Source organism: Ovis canadensis, chromosome 1 (genome assembly GCF_042477335.2).
Source record: "Ovis canadensis isolate MfBH-ARS-UI-01 breed Bighorn chromosome 1, ARS-UI_OviCan_v2, whole genome shotgun sequence".
Classification (NCBI taxonomy): domain Eukaryota; kingdom Metazoa; phylum Chordata; class Mammalia; order Artiodactyla; family Bovidae; genus Ovis; species Ovis canadensis.
Window position 1 is genome coordinate 105,507,985 of NC_091245.1, and position 27,910 is coordinate 105,535,894.

The 27,910-nt window shown below is 45.3% G+C and overlaps 2 protein-coding genes across 5 annotated transcripts in view; one reads left to right on the forward strand and one right to left on the reverse strand.

The window, feature by feature from the left end:
- Positions 1 to 1,239: 1,239 nt before the first annotated feature.
- Positions 1,240 to 20,917, reverse strand: SHE (Src homology 2 domain containing E). The gene is made up of 6 exons (XM_069543491.1): positions 19,866 to 20,917; positions 16,557 to 16,683; positions 7,631 to 7,960; positions 5,597 to 5,753; positions 5,026 to 5,145; positions 1,240 to 3,534 (listed from the first exon to the last, which is right to left on the reverse strand). The coding sequence occupies exons 1-6, from the start codon at positions 20,469 to 20,471 to the stop codon at positions 3,306 to 3,308; spliced, it is 1,569 nt and encodes a 522-aa protein (XP_069399592.1). The 5' UTR covers positions 20,472 to 20,917; the 3' UTR covers positions 1,240 to 3,305.
- TDRD10 (tudor domain containing 10) overlaps positions 20,286 to 27,910 on the forward strand; it is a 54,807-nt gene continuing 47,182 nt past the window's right edge. Inside the window, exons 1-5 of one of the 4 annotated variants that reach the window (XM_069543528.1) lie at positions 20,304 to 20,412; positions 21,089 to 21,206; positions 25,368 to 25,396; positions 25,928 to 26,007; positions 26,941 to 26,999. In XM_069543528.1, the coding sequence (XP_069399629.1) occupies positions 21,174 to 21,206; positions 25,368 to 25,396; positions 25,928 to 26,007; positions 26,941 to 26,999 (201 nt within the window). In that variant the 5' untranslated portion in view covers positions 20,304 to 20,412; positions 21,089 to 21,173. Of the gene's footprint in view, positions 21,532 to 25,367; positions 25,397 to 25,927; positions 26,008 to 26,940; positions 27,000 to 27,910 lie in introns of all 4 variants that reach the window. The other 3 variants (XM_069543548.1, XM_069543537.1, XM_069543520.1) reach the window with 3 other exon arrangements.

Here is a 27,910-nt window from a genome sequence, read left to right on the forward strand (position 1 = left end):
GACAACTAATGAATAAAAGACATCTGTGAGGAAGGTATCAAATAAATTCTGCTAAATGTTGTATTAAAAGGATCAGGAGAGAAGGGAAATGAAATATATACCCCCTAGACTGAAGGAAAAATGAGCCATTAACCTTTGACTAAAAAAGGACATTTTAATAGACTAGAAAAGCTACTCTCATTTAAAAAGCAACTGAAGAATGTCTCAAATGCTCAGCTGTTCTTCTGAATTAAGTATTAAGATTTACTAACAGTGGCCATTAACAGAGTAATTACATAGTTAAGGTGACCCAATTAAAAAATATGGACTATTTTCCCACCTATCTCAAAAACATCTGGCTGGCCCTATAAATTATCTGCCCACACTCCCCACCCTGTGGCAGAGGTCAATAAACGAGTAACTATTCAGCAAAACAGGGAGACATAAAGCAGCAAAGAATAAAGGCTCTTTTGATATATACTTCTTAAGAAAATACTTTGAAAAAAAAAAAAAAAGAAAATACTTTGGATAACTAAAAAGGATGGTTCCATCCCCAGAACAGAGTAGGCATATCTGTATTTACCTTTTTGGACATGTATCAACATTTCTCTTTTATTCCTATTTATTTAAATATACCAATTGCAGTGGCTGAAATTCATCCTGATTAAAAAAAAAAACAAAACTGCGGCAGCAAATAGAAATGTCCCTTCACTCTCTGTCCTCAGAGGCCTGAAAGGAGACAATGAGATAAACCCATCTTGTAACATGCAGCAAAGCGTTTTTTAGAAACAAAGTGTGATAAAGAGGAAAGGATAGTCGTAAAAAGCTCCATGGATGCTAAAATTCAAGGCAAACGAGTACAAATTTGTGAGAAGACACTGTTCTCTCCAGAAAGAATCAGAAAATATTTCAGGAGACTGAATGAACTCAAGAGAATGAAGACCACAGGAGAACACTTGTATCAGGACCAAGTGACAAAAAGGCACAAGCATTCAGAGCTCAGAGAGACATGTCACAAGGCTTCAGATCAGCTGGCCCCCGGAGGCTTAACAAGGAAGCCATTAGGGACACCCTGCTGGGCCTAATTGTTTTTAGAACATATGGTACTTTGTGCCACCACCCAGCTGTGAACTCCCTGGCTTTTGTCAGCTCCTGTCACAACTTCAGGAAGAAAATAGTAGCTTATCCCCCCCTTCTACTAATTTACTGTGTTTCTTCTTCCTATAACCTCCTATACATTTGCGAAGGAACTGGACTATATATGAACGCCACATCTCCACTTTTAATTATATAAAGAAAACAGCATGATTGTCACAGAAAAACAGCATAAAGGAAGCACAGTACTGAGCCCGTGACAGAAGCTCAATAAATACTTAATGCATCAGGTCTGCCTTCAAAGCGTTACTTCACTATTACATTCATCCCAGTTGCTGGGTGTGGGCCAGAAACCATTTAGTGCACAAAGAAAAACTTCACAAAGTTTTCAGCATTTAGTAAAATTGGGATCACTGCTGAACTTCCTTTGTAGAATAAGTAAAAAGCAAGATTTAATTTCTAGAATGCTGAACTGAAAATAAGCTTAATAGAATGAATTATTTGTATATGGAAGAAAATAAATATTTGGTGACTGAACTATGGATGCTAAACATTAAAAAAAAAAATCTTGTACTAAAGACAAGTGCATACACCAGTACATTAAAAAAAAATTCTATCAGTACTTAAAAACAGAACATTCTCGACTAATAAAATCATTGAGATCCAGTGAGGAAAAGTTCTTTCCAAATTTTTAAAAACAAAGATCACACAACTCTGGGTACATTCTTAACTGAATAAAGATGCAAATATTTACTAATCTCTAAATCCTAACAGTAAAATGATAACTAATAACCAGAAGGATATGTTTTCCTAAAAGTTAACTGGATCAACATTTTTTTGTGTATTTGAGTTTAGTTACAAAAGTTAACTTTTCATTGATGACAGTCAGCACATTTGTATCTGGACCAGTTTCAAGAACCAAATTACAAACCCCAGAATCCAGAAACATCTGCTCGGTTTTCATTACAGAGCCACTCACTGGCGCCTTCTCACAGTATGCCATTTCCACAGTTTTTTTTTTTTTTTTTTTTTCACAGTAAGTACATTGGTGATATAAGTTCATAATAAATCATAAAGATAATGATACTATGGATATTATTTTAATATCTTTAAGCAGTAGAGGTTAGAGAAAACATCAGTCTCTTAAAATATTTTAATATAGTGCAAACCAGTCTGCTTTGTACAGCATGAGAGAAACTGCAGGTTTTAGAGACCCAGTTCCCACAATCATATCCTATATATATATATATATATATAAGGGGACCCCATATATATATATACATATAGTTACTCTAAAATGCAAAGTAAAAAAAAAAAAGTTAAAAAAAAATGCAAAGTATATCTAATTTTAGGGCTAAAAATGAAAAATTCAGTTTTTTCAATAACTACTAAAATGGACAAAGATGAAACAAAAGAGGCCAAAGGTTCTATTATTCAATAACAATTGTTGTGCTTTGTAAATTTTCAGATTTGTTAAAACTCAGAAATGCAATCTTCGTTGTGTATCTTATTCTGCAATTTAATTCTATAATTCAGAGTTATGGCAATACTGCCAATGCTTAATTATATTGGTGTTTCTTAAATCACAGGCATCTTCCTTCTTATTTATGCTTATATAACTGATTTGTCAAAAAAAGTCCACAGAAATTGAGAAAACACAAACTTTGCTTAGAAGGCTGGCTGACAAAAATAATCCTTTGACCAGACTCTAACATTGTGACTTTTTATGGCCTCTGGAGTTGAACTAGGACCCTCAAGAGAGAAAGGTAGTTTTTTCCAAAGTGTCCACTATTACTCATTTTCCACTGTTCATGCTTTTCCCTAAGAAGGGGTCTTATATTACATGCTCTTTGGGTCCGTTTGATCATTTTCTGTTGTTTTATATAAATACCAAGTTTGTTGGTTTATTTGGAAATTAGGTATTCCAGGGAATAATTAGTGCATTTTTGGAGAACCTTTAGTATTTCTGGACTCCTGACTTACCTTTCCTGAGGGTCACGTCCCAAATAGATAACCCTACTCCAGGGAGTAGAGGCAACTGGTAAATTATGGTTTCTCGTAATAGAACTGCTTAGCAAGGAGAAAAGGCACAGGTCAGTAACGAAGAGTCACGGAATGGATTCAAGGCCAAAGACTTCTTGACTTCTATATGAAGAGTCCTGCTTCCTCCCAAATATTACGGTGCAGTCCAGCCTTATCCCCTGAGAATCCGGTTGGGTGCTGATGCCCTCCTAGGTGTGAGAGGCTCCGCTGGGGCTTTTGGAGGCTGAACCTTGGTGCAGCTTGCTGTGTACAGGGTAGAGCAAGGTCATGTGTTCTGCCCCCTTGAAGGGCAGTTTCTCACTGGAGTAATAGTGTACCACTTCCGGGATGCTGCCAAAGACAGCACTCGTCTGATTCAGGGTGTACTTGTTGTCTTTGGTCTGAGCCACTATTATGTGGACGCATCCTTGACTAGTCCTGGAACAAAACCAAAATTGAGGAGAAGACATGAATGAGTGAGCAGAGGGATTCCCTCCTCACTGAAAACAATCTCAGCTAGATTCATAGGCCAACAGGTTCCCAGCCACTCCTAGAATTGTTATATACACACAGAAGAGCTTTCAGCACTCTAGCAGACTGCACAGAAGCTTCACAACCCTCAGCTACATGTGCATCACCCCTGGGTCATTTATCTTTAACACACACAAGTCATCAGGCACTGGACCAAGAGAAAAAAAAAAAAACTGCCCAGCTCCTCCCCGCAAACTGCCAAACTAGTGCTTAAGCCCAATAATGAGACCACGAAAGTGAGGTTTAAACTCACCTCTTCTCAAGGCTAGGAAGACATGTGAAAGGTTTCCTCTTTCTTTCCTCCCCAAAGGAAACATTAAGAATAATAATAATAAAACTTGTTTCTTCCTCCTCCCCCACCCCCCAATCTGGAAACACTGTTTCTGGTTGTATATGACAGCTGGCACCGAAGGTCTCAAAGATCTAATCCACAAGTACCCGCTTCAGGAACACAGCAAAGCTATTCCTGGTATTGTGTATCTGGTAGCCTATCCCATTTTCTGAGCCATGTTGCTCCCCCCTCAACCTCTTTTCCCCTCCAGTCTGATTGTTTCAGCTGCAGGGGCTCAGCTTCCTCAGGAAGGAAATGCTGTTAGGGCTCTTGACAATGATCCTCCAATATAGCACCACTGAACTCGCAGAGCAACGAGAATTTCCATGACACCAGGCTTATTGGAATAAGCCTACCGGGCAAAAACGAATGTTCTGTGTACAATTGGACAGGGGAGTCATCGCAAGGCACTGTTTCCTTCTTCAACAGAAGAAACTGGTACCAAAATTGCAGTTGGCATTGTGACAATCAAGGAATCTCTGATTTACTTAAAGCCCCAAACGCTAGAGAGTAAAAGAACGACTGAACTATCCTGTTAGAAACTTTTTTTGTCAGAAATTATTTCTCTAAGAAATAATTTAGATCACAAAAGGCAGAAACTAATCAATGTACCATTAAATGAAATAGGGATATTTATCCCTCTTTATCATAAGGCATACTGGGACATTTACCCAACACCAATTTTGAATTCTTTCTTGTTTTGGCTGCACCACATGGCTTGCAGGAACTTAGTTTCTTGACCAGGGATTGAACCTCGGGCCATGGCAGTGAAAGCGCCGAGTCGTCACCGCTGAGCAGCCAGGGAATTCTCTCAATTCTGCATTCTAAACAAAGTATGTCATATTCTGTTGTCCAAGCAAACGCATCTTATTTTCTGTCAATATGTATCCCCGTGCACCATATAAAGTACTGGGTTGACCAAAAAGTGTAAGATCTTACAGAAAAACTCAAATGAAGTTTTTGGCTAACCCAACATATCTTTTTTGCCTGGTCATTTTCCCATGATAGGAAAGTCTGCACCCCACTCTTGATCCAGACAGGGAGAGCCCAGGATGCTTAATACTCACTTTAGTGCAATGGAGTACCTACTGGTTCCTGACTCGCTGTTTCGAACCAGGTACCCAGCTTCTTTGCAGGACTGTAGTCGACTCTCTGCCTCAGCACGGGTGATGGCACCATGATACCAACTGAAAAATGGGGCAGGGGGAGAAACCATGAGCATCAATATCCCAATCCAGACAGGGCCTCATTCCATAAAGCAATTTTGGAAATGAACTTCTCATGAAAGCTCAACAGCCTGGACTAGATCCGGCTTCCCATTCAAAATAGACGAAATGAGATCTGGGTAATCCCGGATCACAAAACCTATCCATCACCCCCAGAGGGAGTTAACAGGGCTAGAGTCACTTAAAAAGTTTTCACTCTACACAGGGGAATGGAATTTGAGATCCGGTTCTGGGGCCTCATTTTCCCCTAGGCACAAAGGCACTGGGCTTGGAAAATGGGTTTTCACAAATAAGCCCCACCCAGACAAGAGTTCAACACCAGAAAGACTTAGAATGAGCTAGTGTGCCCCGCCAAGGCTCTCAACAAGCTGCCAGCCACCTTGTGTCACGCGTGTCTGGGGAGGAGACTCACGGCTGCTTCTCCAGCGGCAGGGCTGGGTCCACTCGCTCCCCCTCACTGTGGTCGGTCAGGGCTGGCTTCAAGATCTTCTGGGTCCAGCTCTTCTGCCGGTGGTGCTGCCTCACTGCCTCCTCCTTGACAGAAGGCCGCTCAGAGCCCTCAAACTGAACTGGAAGGAAGGCTCCATTTAACATCAGAGGCCACTGAGATGACCTACGTACACCTCAAAGAAAAGAACCTGTCTGGCTCATCTTAGGAAAGCAACTTTCCTCCTTCTTTAATCTGAGCTAAAATGTACTACAAAGGCCCTGGGGTAGCTGAGCTCCTGCTGTCTTTGATATCAGATCATACTGCTAGCATCCACACGCATCCACTTTTATCTCAAGATGTTCATTAACAGAGAATGGTTTTAGAACATGAGGAGAAACCACTTCAGTATATTTCAGAACGTACTTTCAAAAACACTGGTCCTTTTGGTATATTTAGAATAGAAGACTAAACAGAGTCTCAGGTAATGACTCCTTCCAAGAGTGTGTGTCGTTCTATGAAACCAAATGAAGTTTTCACTATGAAATAATAGAGAGAAAAATCAGCTGAGAAATAGAAACTACTAACAGTGTCTGAACAATGCTATGACACCTAGGTTGGATAGAAGATAGAGAGAGAAAATGAGTAGCATTTAGCACAGAAGTTGGTAACCAGTAGGGATTTGTGGAAAATAACTCTAAAATAAAACTAAACCAAAACCAAAAAATAAATAAAGAAAAATAAAATAAAACAAAAACTGACTTGAGGGTGGGGAGGGAAGGACTGGGAGCCTGGGATTAGCATATTCAAACTAGTATATATAGGATGGTAAACAACAGGTTCTATTAAACAGCACAGGGAACTGTATTCAATATACTGTGGTAAACCATTATGGGAAAGAATACAAAAAAGAATATATGTATGTATAACTGAGTCACTTTGCTGTATATACGGCAGAAATTAACACAACACTAAATCAACTATACTTGAATAAAATTATTTTAAAAATTAATGCACACAAAAAGAAAACCTGATTCATATATGTGTGTGCGTGCACACCCACGCTCAGTCAGGTCTGACTCTTTGGGACCCCACGGACTAGCCTGCCAGGCTCCTCTGTCCATGGGATTTTCCAGGCAAGAATATTGGAGTGGGTTGCCATTTCCTGCTCTAGGGGATCTTCCCTAGTCCAGGGATTGAAACCACATCTCTTGAGTCTCCTGTAACTGGCAGGCGGGTTCTTGACCAGCTGAGCCCCGGGGAAAGCCCAACCGGACTCAAATGTTTGCTATCAAACAAATTACCTTTTCCACTCACCCTTTACATTGATGACAATTTTAATCAAAAGCACAGCTTTACTGTTAGAGGGAAAAGATATCCCGAACTTTTACAAAGGCAAAAGAAATTAGGTGGCCAGGTAAGTAGAAAAACTATGTCTTGGGAGAACCAGGAGGGAGATTGACCTTTAATATCTATTGACAATCTACTCATCAACTTCCTCTTAAGTTATTAAAAACAGTTCACAGCTGAAGAATTGGTTCCTTTAGGAGGATTTTCGACAGGAAAAAAAAAAGCTAGCTTCCTCCTGCTTTCCAACCACCTCTCCTATAGTCCACTTGATCCACTACTGCCATCTTATTATAAACAGAAATGTGAACAGGCTGGAGGAACAGCACCAAGAGTTAGAAGCTGCTCTCAATGTGACAGCTTTTAGTGGTGATTAGATAAGGTTTTTCCCGTAGTGATTTGAGGCATTTCCCAAACAGTTGCACACTGCAAGGATAAAGGGAAATGAAGATGCCCAGAAAGACAGAGGACCCCTTGCAACATTAAGGGGTCTTCTTCAGTCCTGTCCTTTCAACCATAGCCTAATTTTTATTTCCCCACGTCATCAAATTTCTTGGAAAAAGAAACTCGCAGTCGAGGAACACAAAAGCGCCTTGGCTGAACGGGCGGGCGGGGGTTTTCCAGCAGGGAAGCTGAAAGAAGGCAGGAGCGGGACACGGACCCAGCCCTCACCCGATAGCGCCCGCACGATCTGCTCCTTCTTCCACTCCCAAGGCTGCTCGTACTCGGCCGCGGGCCTCTCGTCGTCCTGGGGCAGCCGTCCGTGGCTGTCCGGGGGCAACCTCGCCTTCCGCTCCGGCCCCTCGGCGGCGAACGCGCCCGCCTCGGCCGCCGGCTCATAGGGCGTGTCGTAGAGCTGCGGCGGCTTCCCCAGCAGCTCCTTGGAGCTTCGGCGCTTCGCCAGCGCCTCGGGCTTCGGGCCGTTCTCTCCAGGCTCGCACGGGCTGTCGAGCAGCTGAAGCGCCTTCACCAGGGGGTCTTTGGAACCTCGTCGTCTGATTTCTGAAAAACACATACCGCACAGAATACTTCTGAAGAAAATGTACCGTGGAAGCCCGGTGATGCACCGAATCACCGCTTCTCTTCCAACCAGACCGGTCCGTCAGGTTGGAAGTGTCGAGGACACCTGGATTGTTGCTGACCGCGGGGTGGGGGTGGGGAGGGCCCTACAACTTCCCTCCAGTCCCCTGAGCCAGATGCGGGATCAGTCCCCTGAGCCAGATGCGGGATCAGTCCCCTGAGCCAGATGCGGGATCAGTCCCCTGAGCCAGATGCGGGATCAGTCCCCAGAGCCAGATGCCGGATCAAGTCCAGGCGTTAGGGAATCACAACGGAAGGCAGGCCTGCCTCTGGGGCCGTGTGCCTGGAGAGAAGAGAAGGGGCCTCAGGGGACCTGCTCCATAGTTCCTGGTCCCCCTGTCTCCATCTTTGAGTATGGGTCATCTTCAAAGGAAGATGTTAGGAAGCTGAGCAAAGTATTTTAATAAAAATTGAGTGTCTACTATATTCAAGCACTGGGCCACATCCATTGAGGGAAGATATTTAGGTTCATTAGACAGAGTTCTTGACTTCAAGGTGGTTTCTACCTAGTGATGCGTTTACAAATAATACTTAACAGGCTAACAAGACAGAATGTTGTTGGTTCAGTCACTAAGGCATATCTGACTCTTTGAGACCCCATGGACTGCAGCATGCCAGGCTTCCCTGTCCTTCACTATCTCCCGGAATATGTAAAAGAGTTGTTAGGGGGAAAAACAAAATAATATCTCAAGAGCTAACATTTAGCAATAGTGTACCATGCATTACATATTTTTTTCTAAGTGCATTGTAATTTTCACCACTGCCCTATGAGGTGGACACTATTAGTTCCCCATATAACAGGACAAAACTGAAGCACAAAGAGTTTAAGGAAATTGCTCAAGACGGCAAGTGCAAAGCCTGGATTCAAAGGCAGGAAGTTGGGCTCTAGAAGCCATACTCTTAGCCACTACTCTTGGATTGATTCCAAGTGGAAGAGAAAAATGGAAGATGCATTGACTTTGATGGAGGAGGTCTTTTCCAGTGGAGGAAGCTGCCTGAGTGAAGATACGGAGGTGGGAACGAGAAAGGGCTTGTTCCCATCACAGGGAATCGAGAGAGAAGTTCAAAGGACAGAAGACCAGGAGAGGAGAGGTGGTATGGGAGAGGAAGCTGGAAAAGGCAGGGCAGGCACCAAAGTGGAGAAATTTTAAAAGCCAGAATTAGAAAGTTTCGATTGTTCTGTATACAGTAGTGAACCACTACAAGTTTTTAAACAGGTAGTTAACAATTATTATATAATTATATAATTGTTATAATTGTATATAATTAACTATATAAATAACTCTCTCTCTCTCTATATATATATATATATCTTTTTTTTTTTTTTTTGCTGGAAGAGAACTCCAACACAGTGCACAAGATAGAATAAAGGTATGCTCTGAATGGAAGCCTAGAAATAAATGCAAATATCTGATGCAAATCCTCTATCCACCCGATAACCAGCCAGCAAGCCCCAGTGGGAAAGCAGCAGCAGAGTCTGGGGACTGAGTGGCTCAGGGCCCAGAGGCATCATGTGTTGTTTAGTTGCTCAGCCGTGTCCGAATGAATCTGCAGCCCCATGTACTGAAGCCTGCCAGGCTCCTCTGTCCATGGAATTTTCCAGGCAAGAATACTGGAGTGGGTTGCCATTTCCTCCTCCAGGGGATCTTCCCAACCCAGGGATCAAACCCACGTTATGTCTCCTGGATTGGCAGGCGATTCTTTACCACCAGCGCTACCATAGGTCAACTCAAGCATTGTGCTGTGGTTTCCTCTAAATGCCCACGAGGAAGCCTTTAGTCTGTCTACCCGGTCACAGTGAAGAGGACCTTTTTAAACACAAACATCGCATCACTTGCCATCCCATAGGCTCTCAACAGTCCACTTACAAAGTGCTAACTGCTCAGCATGGCACGGACACTTCTGGAGTCAGATCACTGCCTACTTCCCTCTCTGATTTCATCTCTCAACAGCACCCTATCCCCCCTGAAATCCAATTCTTTGTTCCAACCAAACAGAACTTCTTAAGTTCCCTGCACACTGCAGTTTTATGCCCATGGTGTGCTGATGATCTTCTAATCCTCTGGAGTCTGGCCTAGCATCTCCTGTCTCCGACTGACCTTCTCCAATGCCCCAACTTCCCCCCGGGTGGTACTGCTTCATCAATTCACTCTCACCTTGTACTTCTCTCAGTGTGTGGATTTATTTGTCGATGTGTCTGAACTTCCAATTTGGTGGAGACTGCCAGGCCAGGGACCCCCCATGTCTCGTTTGACTTTGTAGGAAACACCTGTGCTAAATAATCGTTGGATGATGGATGGGAGGAGGGAGCGAGGGGAAGGAGTTCTAGAACTTCTCCGGGCAGGTGACAACATACATCTGGAGCTCAGCAGAGAGATGAAGGTCAGGGGTACATGTCAAGGAGTTACTCACCCATGGATCATGGTTGGTAAGAATGAAAGCAATCATCAGAGAAAAGGAGGCCGATTAGAAAGGAAAGGGGATCAAAAGCAGAATCTGGGACTTCAGTTAAGGCTGGATAAAACAAGTGTCACCAAAAAAGGCTGAGGAGGAATGGTCAGGTAAGGAAGAAGAGAATCAGGAGACTCACAACGCCACAGAAACAAGGCAAAGTGAAACTTTCTACAAGTAACCGAAAATGGGCATGGTGACGGAGAAGAACCACTGACTCCATCAGACTTCTATAACAAGGAAAGGATGGTAAATGAAATACCCCAGGGGAAAGTTATTAAAATCAGGACATTAATTCAAAGGGGCAAAATTTACTTGTAGGATGGGGTTATAACTCTGCTGGATAGGGGCCCTTTGCTGCAGCTGGATCCTATAAAACTGCAGGTCTGGTGCACAGAATCACCTGGGGGAGCTTTAATGAAGACTCAGGCCTGGGTCCCATCAACACAGGTCCTGATTAACTGAGCTGGGGGGCCTTCCCTGGTGGCTTGGTGGTAAAGAATCTGCCTGCCAAGCAGGAGACATGGGTTCCATCCCTGGGTAGGGAAGATCCCCTAGAGAAGGAAATGGCAACCCCACTCCAGTATTCTTGCCCAGGAAATCCCTTGGACAGAGGAACTTGGTGGGCTACAGTCCACGGGGTTGCAAAGAGTCAGACATGACTTAATAACTAAACAACAAAAATCTGGCAGCCGGAGCTGTAAAAGCTCCCCCAGGTGATCCTACTAAGAGAAGCCTGAGATGCACTCCCATTCCGCCTGGGTCGCCACCTCAGTTCCTCCTGCGCTCCAGGACTAATCTCATCATTGCTAGCCCCAGCCCAAGGAGAAGGGCTCCCCTAGCATGAAAATCTCCACATCCAAATGTGAGAGCTAAGGACCATTCCCCACCCCCAGGCCAGGAAGGTGCCTCGGGTTGTTTGAGGTCTCCAACATCTCTGGTCCAAGCCTCTTGACTTTCAATTGACAGCTTTTTTTCTTCACTGCTTATTCTAGATGGCGTTATGGAAAACAAGAAACAAAAAAACACACTCTGCTCTTGGTTCAATTAAGATAAGGCTGGAGTTTTTGAAAAAGAACTTTTCTACAGAACTAGGAAAGAGAAAACACAAAGGCATTCAAAGGACGAATTTAGAATTTTAAAGTTTCTGATCAAAACCTAACTTTATTCTCTGTTTAGACTGGCAGAGGCTGGGCAAACCTTTCCCAAAGTCCTCACCTCAATTCTGTCCAGGTTGAACTAAGTAGAGAAAGAGTTGAGTCCAACCTTGAGATAGAAGGAGCCCTGTGCACAGGAAATTTCAGTGAGTCTGGGTTAAAATGATGTACCGATTAAAATCTTGAGTTCTTATTTCACATGTATTTGGGTCTTACTTTTACGAAGAGGGCTTTGTATTCCTTCTAGCTTAGTCAGTGCACACTTAGAGCTCTGGGAAAAACAATGGAAGGCATACAGTTGAGAATGTTCCATCCCAGGACGATCCGGTGTTGGGGTGAAATCTGAGGAGTACGATCATCTTTTAAAACAATATTTAATTAGAGGGGGAAAAAAAGGCTTAAGCACAAGGCCTCTCTGCCCCTTGAAGGGGAGTCACCTTCAAGTCCATTCCAGCACCTGGCTGCCCCCAACCTGAGGCGCCACAGAAGCAGAAACAATCGCGGGGCTGCAAGCCGACCCTTCCTGCAGGAGAATAGCCCCTGACGTGCAGAGCTGGCTTCGAGAGGAAACGAGCCTGAGAAGGAGGAAATGGCCAGAGGAAGCTACACCCTGGCTCTGCCGATAGAGGCCATTTACCACGGCAGACAACAGAATGCAGCCAGCGGGCTGCAGATAAACACCCATTTCACCAAGGGCTGAACCGAGGCCTGACCTGTGCCAGCTCAAACTGCAACTGGGTGTCGAGAAACACGACATGGGCCGAAAAGTTTTCCCTTCTCAGTTTCCAACTGTAGCTGTGCAGAATTATGCCATTTATATTTTAAAACATCAGAAGACCAAGACTTCTTTTGTTGTTAAATTATCTAGTTAGCAATTAATAGTTCCCTATACTTGTTCACGGGTTTCCCTAATGGCCCAGTAGTAAAAAATCTGCTTGTAATGCAGGAGACCTGGGTTCCATCCCTGGGTTGGGAAGATCCCCTGAAGAAGGAAATGACAACCCATTCCAGTATTCCTGCCTGGGAAATCCTATGGACAGAGGAGCCGTGCAGGCTACAGTCCATGAGGTCACAAAAGCGTCAGACACAACTTAGAGACTAAACAACAACAACATACTTGTTAAGAATTCTCTTTCCAAAGTGTCTAAATAATTGTGAGATCTTCCATGGATGCATGTACGAGGCATGTTGCACCTCCATTTCAGTGAAGCCCAGTGTAATGCAGCAAGAGATGCTAGCCCATTTTCACAGATGAATAAACTGAGGCTGTGCAGTAGTCAGCGGGGCAGCCCACTGCCTCCAGAGCCCTTGCTTTCTCTACCATATCTTACTTTATGTCTCAAAGATTTAATGTAGAATATTACTTACAATTTTTGTAACATACCTTTTCCCTTAGTCCATTTCATGTATTCAAAACATCAGACTTAGAGCCCTATAAAGCTCCATGTTTCCCTTAGAATCAGATATAGGGGTCCTTTATCAGTGCTCAAGCTTTTGATTTAAAATTAACGTTTTCCTATCAAACAAATCTAAATATCTGAACAAAAGCAGGTATAAATCAGAAGTCCTGAAACTTAAGTTTAACAAACAAAATAAGTAAATCAAAAAGTCTTCTGTCTTTTCCATAACGGACAGTTTTTTAAACGGACGTTGTCGTTTAGATTTGACTGTCTATACCAACCAATAAAACCATTTGGAGGCAAAAACCAAAATTTAAAGATACTTATGACTGGAGCTCTGTAACTAAAACCAAAGGGTGCTGGGTGACCTGGTATCCCAACTCTCCAACTGCATAACTGGGACACGTTATTGAATCTTTCTGTACCTTAGCTTCCTCCTCTGTCAATCAGACACTTCTAACGCCCACCACACAGGATGGTAGGATTCGTAAGGTAACCTGGCAACTTGGCACCTAGGAGACACTCGACTTGTGTGACAATCAACTGCAGAAGGAACTCACGTGCTGAACGACGGCTCATCTTAGGAAACTCTGAAAAACTCTCCCAATGCTAATGTTTTCATTTGGTGGAAAAAGCTCATCACGCTAAATTAAGTAGAACGTTTCTGCTAATTATTTAGCCAAAATGTTCCTGCAAATTTAGCAGAAGAACAACAGGTTTAAACTAATATTGCCTCATATTCACTGTCCTATCTTTTTCATAAAACAATCCTTCGGATAAATCTAAGTGAGAATTTACTCAGAAACTTACAAATCTTTAGCTTTTAAAAGTTAAGAGCAAAGTTTTGGGCACAGGGAAATCTGGGGAGTCTGGGTCCCACAGTTACTTGGCCACAGGAAAGTAATGAATGCCTCTTAATTTCTATCCCTCCCGCTTCCTGAGGCAGATCATGATTTTCATTCTTTTCTTCTCGGCATTTAGCACATTTCTGTGATGACTTTTCTGCTATTAGGTCTGTTTGCCCCTTGGGTTGTAAGGTTCATAATGACCTGGGACCTGTGCATCTTGTTCCTTGGATGCCCGGAGCCTAGTGTAGGACCTGGAACATGGCAAAGAGATGCCTGGGAAATTTTTGTTGGCTGTTACAAAATACCATCATGAACACTGTTCTACACATCCAAAACATTGTTGAAATCAGGCATGTTACTCCCATTTCACAGGTATTAAAAAAGCAGTACAGAAATTGGGAGCGCCACAATTAAATTATATTTATCAGAATCCTCTCTATCTTCTGCAGAAATTCTGAAATAAACAATTTTGTTTATTCCCCTAAGATTTCTCAAGAAATATGAGACTTTCTGAACTTGGACTTTGACAAGCCTTACAGGGAGCAAACTGAATAAAAAAGGTAAAAGAAAAAAAAAAAAAGAAAACCCACCCAGTAGCAAATCTTTTATTTCCAGCTTCCGGTAAACTCACTTCCTGTTATTCTGTCCAGCTGTGTAACCTATGTGTAGAATAAGAGGTATATCCTCTACATTAATTGAGTAGGTGTTTTGTGATATGTATTTTAAATGAAGTATATTTTAAAATTCACCAATATAAATATTTTTTAAAAGAGCAAAGGAAAAAAAATAATTCTTAAGAGTTAGTAATTAAAATTTTTAATAAATTTGAATTTATTCTCTAATTGAATGTATTAGTGTTGCATTCCTAAATACATCTGTTCCTATAAACTGTTTAAAACAAAGCCCGGGACTTAATATGTGCTCCAATATTAAATGCTAGCTACTACTATTATTACATTTATTTCATATTGGACACTGACTTATTTAATTTTAAAATTTTATTTTTTCTGGAAAAGCAACAAGTTACATACAAACTTTTGACTTCTAAATACAACTTTCTTTGTGAGTCTGAGTGGAAAGATGCCTTGTTACTGTTCTTGCTGTTTAGCTGCTAAGTTGTGGGGACTCTCTGTGACCCCATGGACTGTAGCCTACCAGACTCCTCTGTCCATGGGATTTCCCAGGCAAGAATACTGGAGTAGGTTGCTATCTATGTGTAAAGTTTAAAATGCTTTTGCATATACCATTTCGAATGTGTCCTGGGGCACTTTGGTGTAGAACCCATACCATTCAGTCTGGAGTGGGAAGATCTGGGTTCTCATTTATGTTCTGTCTCTTAAAGAGCCTTACGAACATCTTATGCGAGTCAGAAACTCTTTGGTCTTATTTTGTACCCTGTAACAAGGGGTAGTATTAGCGTCCCCTAGTTTTCAGGATTTTGTGAGGATTATATGGGGGGAAATTATTCATTTTTAAAAAGCAAAGTACTTTCCCTACTATCAGTGAGGATCCATAAGAAAACGGAACAAACATGCCCCCCCAAATCTCAGATAATATAAACAACTTACCCCAATTAAAGAGAAAGAGAGGAATAAACATCAAAGGACAAAGAAAAGTGAATTAAAGCAAAACATTCTTTTTTTTTCCAGAAAGGCTTTTCCCTCAGTTTTATGTAAAAGAAAATCTTTCCCCCTATTCCTTTCAAGTCTCTGGTATTTTTTAGAATTCTAAGTTCATTTTCACTTCCTTTCATTCACAGATTTCAGTAGAGGTCACAGTCCAGTGGCCTTCAGGGCCGCAGCCTGGCCAGGGTGCACCCCCCAAATGCGGTGCCTTATCTCTGTGAGCAGAGAGCAGGGGACAGAGCAGCGCCTTCCTGCTGCAGCTCCGGCTCTGAGGCCTGTCCTGACCCTTCCAGGGCGCTATGGCTCCCCTCCTGCTCCACTTTCCTGAGACTATGCTTATGGAGCCCGCGCTTGACAGCCTTTCAATCTGTTTTTAAACAGAAGAGACAAAATCTTTCATGTGTGACCAATTATTCCTCTCCCAGGCATGAAACCCAGGACATGTGAACAAGGCTCCCTTGAGTCAGCCCTTAGGAACAGCAGTTTTTCATTAGGGAGTAAACTTACTCTAAAATTTCACAAAGAAATCTAAATAATTAGTTTAAGTACTGTTTACACCAACTTAAGAAAATTATGAATAAAAGGAAAAGTATGACACCCAAAAAAATGACAAGAGTGTCTGCTCAACTTATAAGTCAGAATTATTCCCCCTTGGTACAGATTCATGACTCCCATTATGGATGTCAAAGTTTTGTCAGTGGCCAACAGGTGTGTTTAAATTATCTGAAACCTGGAGATCACATCCTGAGAAGATCTGCAAATTCACAAGTGTCACTTTGCATAGAATTAGAAAAACTTTAAAGACCCCCCCCCGAAAATTCTAAAATTGAAGGATACAAAACCATTAAGGATGTTAGCTAGATATTTTGACTTTAGTTTTGGGTCTAATTTCTGTTTCTTCCCCACAGGAGGATCTGATAAAGTTCCTTCACCTCTCTTTCCCAAATATACACTGGTTCCTATTTATTTATTAATTTTTTTACTACATTCCAAGTTGAGTGCGAGATTTCAGTATAAAGCAGCTCCTGGTTACAAACCTGTTATCATTTGCTGGGCATCATAGGGTTCCATATAACCGTCGTTCTCCCCTACTCTCTCTGCATCCCTTTGACCTTTCGTCCGTTTCGCATCGTAAGGGTCAGCATAGTCTTCTAAAATGATGACCTGTAAGAAAACCAGACAGGGAAGTTGCTAACAATTACCACATACCAGAGTGACAATGGTATCAAAAAGTGACTAAAAACCTGCAGACCCCAAAAGAGTTCAAAATTTCCAACCAGTTCTGAAGAGCTTTTGCACTTGATCACATTATTATCCACCCAGCTGGACAAACATTTGATTTTGGTAGTATAATTGATTGGCAACAATCCATCCAAGCTCTCCTGCTTATCCCCAAGGCTCTTTTCACCTCCCTCTCTCTCCCCAGGCAATAAGGCATTTGCTGGTTAAAGTGTGGCAGGGTGGATGGCAGAGGGTGGAAGATATCTATGCCTTTAGAGTATAAGAAAATGAACTGGTCTACTACCTCTTCTATGATTTTGGTTTTTTTAAAAATGCCAACTATTTGAGCAATATGGTAAGTCAGCTCATCACTCACTGATAATGCACGTCCACTGGCACTGGCTAGGCACTGAGAGGGAATAAAATAAGACCAAGACCTTCTTCTCGTCCTCAAGGAATTTGTAACAGCGCTAAAGAAATAGGCTTCATAATAAGAAGCCTAAGAAACAGGTCAGAGCTAAACAGTACTGTGGGGGTTCTAGGTTCAGTGATTTATAAACGCACTGATTCTCATAGACAACAATCAGGTAGTTTTTAAAAAAATATTATTTCTTTAATTTTTTGGTTGCACTAGGTCTCTATTGCTGTGCGTGGACTTTCTCCATCTGCGGTAAGGGGGCTGCTTTTCGTTGCGGTGCAAGTGCTTCTCATTGCTTCTCCTGTTGAGGAGTACCTAGGCACACAGGCTTCGGCAGTTACGACATTCAGGCTCAGGAAGTTGCTCGCAGGCTCTCGAGTGTGGGCTCAGAAGGTGTAGAGCAGGAGCTCAGTTGCTCTGAGGTACGTGGAATCTTCCTAGCCCAGGGGTCGAACCCGTGTCCCCTGCACTGGCAGGCGGGTTCTTATCCACTGTGCCACCAGGGAAGTTCTCATCCGTGTTTGTGACAGAAAGCATCCATCCTTCCAAAAACAGGAAGGTGCCTGGGAAGGTGGTGTGAGTGTAATTGTTCTGTAGTGCTGCAGCTGAGTGACAATGTGGGAGCCTGCGCCTGACAGGTACTTCTCAGGAAGGAAGAGTTTCATGGAAATTTTATGGAGAAAAGATATATTCTTTCTGGGGTGGGGGGGAGAGGGGCTGCACTGCAAGGCACCCAGGATCTTAGTTCCATGACCAGGGTAAGAACCCCTGCCTCCTGCAGGGCAAACTCAGGGTCTTAAATGCTGGACCACCAGGGAAGTCCCAAGAAACATTCATTTTTAAAAAACACAGCACTTCCCCTATTATCAATGTGGCTCCACAAATAAACAGCTAGGATAGTATAAATAAAGCATGTATTCCAGTTAAAGAGAAAGAGAGGGATAAAAAAAACCCAAAGGTGAATCAAAATTAAGGGAAGAAGCCCAGCCCTTCATACAATCTCTGATGATATTCTCCAAAGAGTTCACGGAGATGTGCCACCGGGGCTGGGAAAGAAATCCAGGTAAATGGGGAGAAGTGAGGAGGAGGGGGCAACCTGGATGAGAGTTCTCTTCCTGGGCGGAGATGGCCTAAGAAACTTCAGACATCGAGAAGCAATGGCCATGAAAATAACTGGGCAGTCACTGCAGAAGACTGCGGTCACCACTCACTCTCTCACTCCATGCTTCTTGCCCGTTCAGGTGTCCTGCATCCCCAAGGTGCAACGAGGAGCAAGCAGCATGATACTCAGCGCTCGGCTGCAAGGTGCTTACGATCTAGGTAAACACACACAGAGACCACTGACTAATGTCTGGGTGAGCTGGCCATCTTCCCAAACTCTCCCTCCAGTGTGTGGCACTCGGGTGGGCATGCTGTAAATACCTGGACAGAACAAACGGAGGGATGAACAGAAGGCCGAGTGCAGACATACATTATGTGCTGCCTGCCCCTGACCCCACCCAGAGGGGCAGCATGTTTGAAGCCTGGGCAAGAGAAAGTCCTAATGACAGGAAGTGATCACCTGGGCTAGAGTCTGAGAGTGGGGTGTAAGCTTTCTCTCTCCTCTTTTTAAAAACAAACAAAACCCCAACTCATCTCTGTACGAATGAAGTGGGTCTCTTCACACTTCTTTTCTTAACTGTCTCACATTGGACAGTACCCAGAAAACCTCTGGCATGTAAGAAGCAGGAAACACCTTCTCTCCTGATCTGTAATTTCCTTCAGGGCATTTCCTTGTCCTGTTCTGTATCCTCCACAACCCGAGCCCTTAGAGCCCCTTGCCCCCTATCCTACATGGCTCCTGCACAGCAAATGTTCATGGGATGAATGCTGCCGCTGCCAAGTCACTTCAGTTGTGTCCGACTCCATGCGACCCCACAGATGGCAGCCCAGCAGGCTCCTCTGTCCCTGGGATTCTCCAGGCAAGAATACTGGAGTGGGTTGCCATTTCCTTCTCCAATGCATGCAGGCATGCTAAGTCGCTTCAGTCGTGTCTGACTCTGTGTGACCCTAAGGACAGCAGCCCACCAGGCTCCTCTGTCCACGGGATTCTCTAGGCAAGAATACTGGCGTGCTTTGCCACTTCCTTTTCCAATGGGATGAATGAAAGGGCTGTAAACTTAGGGTGCTAGTGAAGCGTGGAGAAACTCCATACTGGGTAAAAGTGCAAGGAATGATGGAGTTTCCAGCAGAGAAGGTGGGTAGTGGCTAATCCACTCCCTGGAGCTTTAAAATTTATACTTAAGCAGTTTAAAGGTGACCATTCCTTATGCTCAAGAAGAATAAAAGTTATACATAAGTCTAGCTTTGCAATTCTCCTGGATTTGTAAATTAAAATACACAACATCTACAAGGGAGTCAAATTCAACAAAGCACCCGCTTGTTTCATTCAATTATTCTTCTAAACTGATAAAATTAAATGGAAAGCACATTTCTGCCAAGTTGCCAAGGCTAGAATAAGAATTTTTCAAGATTAAACAAACAAATGATTTTAAATGGTCATCATTTAAAATGATGACTTAGCAGTCATCAGTGTCAGAAGGGGAAAATATATCCTCATCTTCTCTGAGGTATAAAAAACCTTAGAGTTCAGCGGGTTCACGATGCTCCCTTCCCACTGTTAGGCTTCAGTAGGGCAGAGGTGGTCCAAGGGAGATTGTACTCTTACCGTGTCTTGCTGCTTAATAATCTTGCCCTTGTCCAGCTCGGGGCCCAGAGACGAAGGGGAAGAGGACGCGGAGGAAGAGCTGCTGCTGCTACTGCTGCTACTACTACTGCTGCTGGGGTAGTTGCTCTTCCCGTTCTTCTCCTGAGTGTCCACTTTGATGAGCCTGTTGATGTAGGTGCTGCAGCCTGAGCTCTTGGCCGCGCCCCGGTGGGGCTCCTCCTCGGTGGTCCGGGAGTTTTTGCGGCCTTTGCCCGCGGCGGCCTGAATCAGGCTCTGCAGGCTATCCCGGGACAGCCGGCTGTCCTTGGGGGGGCCGACCCCGGCCCGACCGCTGCCCAGCTCGGCCGCTGAGTTCTTGCGGCCCTTGCCCGGGGCGGGCCCGGAGCCGCCCGCCTCCGAGTTCTTGCGCAGTTTGCCGCCTCCCCCGCCGCCGGGCTTGGCCCGCTCCGACACGGTCTTCAGGTTCAGGGGGAACTCCTTGAACCACTTGGCCGCCATGAGGGGGGCCCGGCCGGCGCGGCTCAGGAGCGTCGTGGCCGCGAAGCAGGCGAGCGAGGAGGCCCAGCTTAGACACGGAGAGGCGCCAGGGACCGGGGGCCACTGCATTCCCCGGGGCTGGGTTGCTGGAGGCTGCGGCAAGGCCCCGCGACGGCTGCTCTGCTGGTCCCCGGCCGGCCGTCGCCCACGCCCCGCAGGGTGGGGTCCCTACGGCCCGGAGCAGGGGGCTCAGGGCGCCGAGCGGGCGGACGCGGGCCGCCGCTCCGGACACGGACGGCGACAGGCACGACGCACCGGGGCTCCGCCCGAGGTCGTCTTCAGCGCCTGCACGGCCGGGGGTTCCGCGGCTCTCCGGAGGCGGCGGGCGCCGGGGGCTTCCCCTGCTTTTTCCTCCAGAAGTGGGAGAGGCCGGGCACGGAAGCCCCGGGACAGCCCTGCCCACACTCTCGGGGCCCAGGGGGGACGGAGCGCAGGCGGCGGGAGTGTCCCCGGCAGCGCGACGGACGGTGGGCAGCCAGCGGGCCGACCGCCCCCTCCGCGCGCCCCTCCCCTCCGAGGCTGGCGCCTCCCCGCGCGCCACCTCCCGCCCAGATCCGGGGGCGCCGGGGTCAGCGCCTTTGTAGAGGCGGGTCTGGGGGTGCATGATCAGGGGAAGGTAGCAGCAGCTTTACGTGCTGACCGGTTGTGCCCGCGTGGTTAGGGCCTCCCATTTTTTGCACAAGCAGCCCCCCATCACCACCGAGCGGGTCTAGACAAGGCGCTGTCTTCAAGCTCAGCTCGAGTGCGCCACGTGCACCTCTCCAAACCAGGATGGGAGCTCTTCCACTCCCAAAAGAGCTAGAGGTGCGTCGCGGTCACTCGCTCCACTCTCTCTGCAAGCATATTTTGGGGATGTGTGTGGGAGAGTGCCTACTAAAAGCAGGGGAAGAGGCCGCGGGCACTGGCCCAGGAGCCGCTGCAGCTACGGTCCCGGTAGAACCGCTGGCTCCTCGCCGAGAGCACCCAGCTCTTCCCGCCCCACCAGGGCTGCAGCCGCGGCGGGGGATTGGCTGCGGAGGAGTGGCCCCGCCCCGCGCCCCGCTGGCGTCGGAGAAGGCGGAGCTGCTAGAGAGGAGGCGCGAAGGCTTGGTGTCTGGGCCGCTGGCTGGACGCACCTGGCCCGGGGGAGGTACGGTTTGTTGGTTCCCGGCCCCGGGCTGCCGGACGGGGAGTAGCGGGCGTCGGGAGGCACTTGAGGAAACTGCACCCCTCATTTTCACTCTAGGGTGGTGGGACGGATGTTCGCCCTCGGACTTTATCGCTTGCTTTCGCCTGGCGGCAGAGCTAATTTTTTAGGGGGGTTGGCGGGTGGGAGTGGACCGCAGAGACTGCATCCGTGCAGCTGGGGAGCATTTCGTGCAGTACTGCGGGGCACTTTACGTGAAAAGACGCCTCTGCCATCTTCCTCCCTTTCGAAGCAGTTTAAAAACTTTTTAGCTTAAAAACCTGAAAGCGCTGTTGAGGCTAACGCAGTATGTTCTAAATCCATTACAGACAGTGGAAGCTGAATGGACTTTCGGACTACCTGGTTACGGCCTCCGAGCCTCCAGGACTTCGTTTGTACAGTGGGGTGATAATAACAAGTTCTGAGAGTTTCCGTGAGGATTAAATGAGACTGTGCGTTAGCCGTTTAGTTAGCATAGCACCATAGGCCCTTGAAAGCATCCTTGAAAAATTTATGCTGGGCCCTTGTTTAGAAGTGTTGCCGGCCCTGTTCCAGAAGCCCGTGAACTTCCAGGGATTACCAGGAATTTGGGAGTAACACCTGTAGCCTGATTCTGCCCACAAACCTGTTTTTATTCATCAATACTTCAGCCTTTGAATTATCTTAATCATTGTTAACTCTATTTAAATTGAGCAGCTGCTAGAGCAGTTTCTTTCTACAGCTGGAAACAATTCAAAGCAGAGTTACTACATTCTTTTAAAATTTAACGTTTTAATTTTTGTTTCTCCTGAAGTAAAGAAAAAAATTCCTTCAGAATGACTTTGAAAAAACCAAGGCTTTGAAGTCACAGACCTGAATTACCTCAGTATCTTATAACCTCAATCAAATCATCTGATGCCCTTTTGCTTTGACCTTCCCATCAGTAAAATGGGCCAGTATTAATCTGAAGCATCATAGAAAAGTGCCCATGAAATCTGTAAAAATAAGTAGGGTGCCATTTATTAAGCTCTTAATTTGTGGCAAGTGCTTTATCTCACTTCACCCTTGTGATCTATGGCGTTGGCGTTTATTTATCTTATAGCTGATTTACAGTGTTATGCTAATTACTGCTGTACACCGCGGTGGTTCAGTTAGACATATGTACTTTTTGGGGAAATATTCTTTTCCATTATAGTTTATTTATTGAATGTAGTTCCCTGTGCTATACAGTTCAGCCTTGTTGATTATCCGTCCTCCGTATAAAAGCTTACATTTGCTGACCCCGACCCTGCTACGTCCATGATTCTGTTTCTGTTTCCTAGGTAGGTTCATTTGTGTCCTGTTTTAGATTCTGCAGATGAGTGATACCCTGTGGTATTTGTCATTCTCCTTCTGCTTACTTAATGTTACCCTCCAGCTGTATCCATGTTGCTGCAGATGGCATTATTTCACTCTTTTTAATGACCAAGTAGTACTCCAGTGTATATATGTACCACACCGTTTTTATCTGTTCATCTGTCTATGGACACTTAGGATGTTTCCACGTCTTGGCTATTGTGAATAGTGCTGCTGTGAACATAAGGGTGCCTGTATCTTTTTGAATTATAGTTTTGTCTAGATATATGCCCTGGAGTAGGATTTCTGGATCATATGGTAATTATATTTTTTAGTTTTCTGATGAACCTCCATATTTTCCACAGTGGCTGTACCAACGTACATTCCCACCAGTGAAGGAGGGTTTCCTTTTCACCACACCCTCTCCAGCATTTGTTATTTGTAGACTTTTAAATTTCTATTTACTCATTTTTGACTGCACTGGGTCTTTGTTGCTGGGCGTGGTAGACTTTTTCTAGTTGCGGCGAATGGGGGCTGGTCTCCAGTTGTGGCGCCTGGGCTTCTCATTGCAGCAGCTTTCCTGGTTGTAGCACATAGGCTTAGTGGCTCCACGGCGTGTGGGATCTTCCTGGACCGGGGATCAAACCTGTGTCTCCTGCATTGGCAGGTGGATTCTTCACCACTGGACCACCAGGGAAGTCCTGTGGTTATTTGTAGACTTTTTGATGATGGCCATTCTGACTGGCGTGAGATGGCACCTTATTGTCATTTTGATTTGCATTTCTCTAGTAATTAGTGAGGTGGAGCATCTTTTCATGTGCTGGCATAGGTGTTGTGATCCCATTTGACAAGGAAGACATGCCCAAGGTCGCTGGGCTGCACTCAGAGCTGCCTCTGTCTAACTCCACAGGTGACCACTGTGCGGAGGCAGCTGTGATTTTAAAGTTGCTCCTAGTGCCTGTATTTTCTATTTGCTGTCAAACAGATCACCATTGTTCAGTGGGTTGAACAGCACAACCTACAATTCTGTTTGTCAGAAGCCTGACACACGAGTCACTGGGCTAAAATCAAGGTGTCAGGAGGGCTGTATTCTTTCTGGAAGCGTCCGAGGAGAATCTGTTTTCTTGCCTTTTTTCAGCTCCTAGAGGCCACCTGTTTTCTTCAGTTCATGGCCCTCTTCCTCTGCCTTCATAGCCAGCAGCAGTAGCTTGGTTCTCATATTGCGTTGCTTTAGTCTTGCTTTTTTTTGTCATGTCTGTTTATCTATCTTCTCTGCCTCCCTATTCCACTTTTAAGGATTCCTATGATTACATTAGGCCCTTACAGATAATCCCTGTATTTTGAGGTCAGCTGATTAGTGACTGCAATTCCATCTGCCACTTTATTTCCCCCTTGCCATGTAATTAAACATATTCATAGGTGTGATATTGCGATTCATAATAGATATATATTTGATTTTCATCTGGTTTCTGTCACTGAGCTTCTAAAATCCTTGGAATTTCCTAAATGAGAGACGGGAAGGTGTCTTTTTGTCATGTTGAGGTGACCTTAGCAAACACCAAGTAACCTAAGGATGGGGGCTGACTGGTTAGAGGGTCAGAATTTACACTCATCTCTCCCATCGCACCCCATCTCTGGGGAGACAAGAAGGGCTAATCAGTCATGCCTCTGCCAAGAGGCCTTCATAGAAAACCCCAAAGTATGGACTCTGAGAGCTCTGGGTTGGTGAACACAATAGAGCAGATCCTCCAGGATCTGAGGTGGAGCTGATGTAATAATGGAAATTAAGTGCACAATAAGTGTAATGTGCTTGAATCATACTGAAACCACCCCCAGCCTCCCGTCCATGGAAAAATTGTCTTCTGTGAAACTAGTTCCTGGTGCCAAAAAGGTTAGGGGCTGCTGCTGTAGCGATCTGGGGACAGTGGTGCACCTGGCGAGCATGGAGACCTAAGCCCTTTCCCTATACCTCGCCCTGTGGGTCTCTTCCGTCTGCCGCTCCTGAGTTCCATCCTTTTAAAACAAATGGTAATCTGGTAAGGAAAATGTTTCTCTGAGATGTAAGCCACTCTGGCTAATTGATGGGACCCAGGAAGAGGTCGTGGGAACCTCTGGCTATAACTGGTCAGGCAGAAGCACAGCTGGCCATCTGGGTTTGCAGGTGGCCGACCTCTGAAGGAGTTGGGAGGGAGGTTGGCAGTCCTGTGGTACTGACCCCTTAATCTATGAAATTGATGCTATCACTGGGTAGATAGTGTCAGAATTGAATTGAATTTTAGGCCACCCAGCTGGTGTCCGGAGCATCACTTGATGGTGTGGGAAAACTGCTCCCCTTACATTAGAACCTTTAACAGGTCCTGGGGATTAGGACATGGATCACTTTGCAGGGGGTGGGGACATTTTTCTGCCTGCCACAGTACCTATTCGGCAATGTGGCGGTGACTGATCTGGCATTCCTCTAAAACTGTGGCTGGTTGGCTTTGCAGGAGATCCGGTTGGAAAGAAACTGCAGCATGTAAGTTGCTTCCTTTTGCTGATAAATAGGCCTCCTTCCTTCCAGCAGCCTTCTCTTCCTCCTCCACCTGCCTTGTCCTGCCCAGAGTTTAGGAGTCAATCTCAGCATTTCTTGCTTGTTGATTTTGACAGTCCTGCTTTTGCTCAGTCACTTCAGTCCTGTCCCAACTCTGCAGCCTCACAGACTGTAGCCTGCCAGGCTCCTCTGTCCATGGGGATTTTCAGGCAAGAATACTGGAGTGGGTTGCCATTTCCTTTAACCAGGAGATCTTCCCGACTCAGGGCTCGAACCCGCATCTCCTGTGTCTCCTGCACTGCAGGTGGATTCTTGACTGCTGAGCCATTGGGGAATCTGCTTTAACTATTAAGGATTAAAAAAGTCCAGTGGAGGGCTTCCTGGCTTGGAACCCGAGTCTGGAAGGAGGAAGGGAAACCCTCTGTCAGGAAGAGTATGGAGGCTTATGCAAGGCCCTGCTTGTTATGCCCAAACTCCTCTCGTTGGAAGTGCAATGCTAAGTCCTGCATTCGACAGGTCCTGGAGCAGCAGTGACTTCCGACCCTCTGCACAAGTATCTGGGGAGAATGGCGCGTTGGAGGAGCAGAAATCTCCAAGTGAGTTAGCCTACGGGGTGGTGTTTGGTGCTAGAACCCTCAGACTGTAACCTGGATCCTAGTTAATCTACTCAGTTTCTGTTCAAGCATGAAACCTGGCATCCACCTAATCTGTCCTTGCTCTAATCAGCCCCCACATTTCTTTTCACATGGTGGACGTGTCCCTCTGCCACCCACTGTGCTCACAGACCCTCAGTCACTGTCTCATCGGCTGCTTCTAACCCCATACTCTAATCCTTGCCTGTTTCCATTTCACTCTCCACCATCTCCAAAGTGACACGGCTCTAAAACATAGATGTGTTGATATCAGCTCTCTGATTAAACCTTTCACCTCCTCTCACAGCCAGTGGGTTCCCTGAGACTGCTGTGGGCAGCAGTCAGTGATTTCAGCAGTTGGCCTGGCCTGCCTTTCTTGCCCCTGCTTTTTCTGCTCGCCCACATGCAGTGTTTGGTCTAGCTATTCCCTACCCCATGCAAACTCCCAAACAAGCCGGGCCTTTTCCTGTGTCCATGTCTTTGCATGTGCTATGACCTCTGCCTGGATTCTCTTCCACCTCCCTCCTGCATTAATCCCCTTCCTTACCTCCTTCAGCTGACTGTTAACTTTGAAACTTCATTACTACCCCATTGAAAGTGCTGGATTCCTGGTGTGGTAATGACCCGTCCTCCCTGCCTCTCCTGCCCCAGAGATTGCACTGCTGCCTTGAATTAGTGATGTCCAAGGCCAGTGTGTAACTCAGAACCACTCCCATAATACTGACAAGTGTTTGCTGACCCGTTGAATGCTATTTAACTATTTTTTGTTCATGGAGGAGTAATGTTTGAAAGGGAATGTGTGTGTATGTTTTAACATTGAGAAAAATGCGTCATTTATCTCATGTTCTAACTCCTCCAACCTTACACATGCCTTTTTTTTCTTTTTTGCTATTTTAGAATTCAAGAAAAGAGAGACAGAGGTGTACATTGGCAATCTCCCGCTGGACATCTCTGAGGTATGCCTCACTCTGTGCATGGTTGCCTCTCATCTTCTTTGGCTTCCCCCATATGCCCTAAACCAACTCATAGTCAGCTCACGGTTTGCCCTGGGCTTTCCCAGTTTTAGCGTGAAGCATCCTCCATCCAGCCATCCGTGTAGACCTTGGTGGGTGGCCACCCTCCTCATCGCTTGGAATGGAGGGCTGCAGTAAGGCCGCTTCCCTTTGGGAAGAGGGCCTTATGAGGGGCCTTTGCCAATCCTTTGATCATAAGGAGCCGTGGGGTCTCAGTCAAAAACACTATGCTCATTTCATTTTGAAATGAACCAGTTCAGTCAGTTAGCTGTGTGTTCAGAGAGTAGAATATAAACAGCTACATTTGACCCCAGGAATCTTCTGTCTATCTGGGGAGGCCAGACCACCAAACCTGAAATAATTATAAAACAACATAAATATTTAAAATTTGTAATAAGTACATTTGAACTACCGATGAAAAGAGAATGAAAGTGTAATCTGATTTGAGGCATCCCCTGGCTTTTTTTTTTTCTGGAGCATTTAAAAATTTTCACATTATGCAAAATAATGTGCCCAAGGCACTCTCAGCATGCTGAAAAATAAAGCATGCTCAAACTCAGTCTTAGATGAAGCATGAGAGAAACTGACTTTTGTGGAGTCCCTGCTGCATGTCAGACATCTTTCAAAAATGTCCTGGTCTCGTGCCTGCTTGCCAGTTAGCTAAACTCAGTCTTCTCTGCTTAAGTCGTACTTTATTCCTTTTAGGCTGTTACTATATTTTAATTATCAGATATGCTCCAGGAACCAGACTAAATCCTTCATTAGTGTGGTTTTATTAAATTCTCATAATAGCTCTGCATGGTGGGTGGTATCCCCATCTTGAAGATGAGGCAGACGAGGCTCTACGAGGTCCT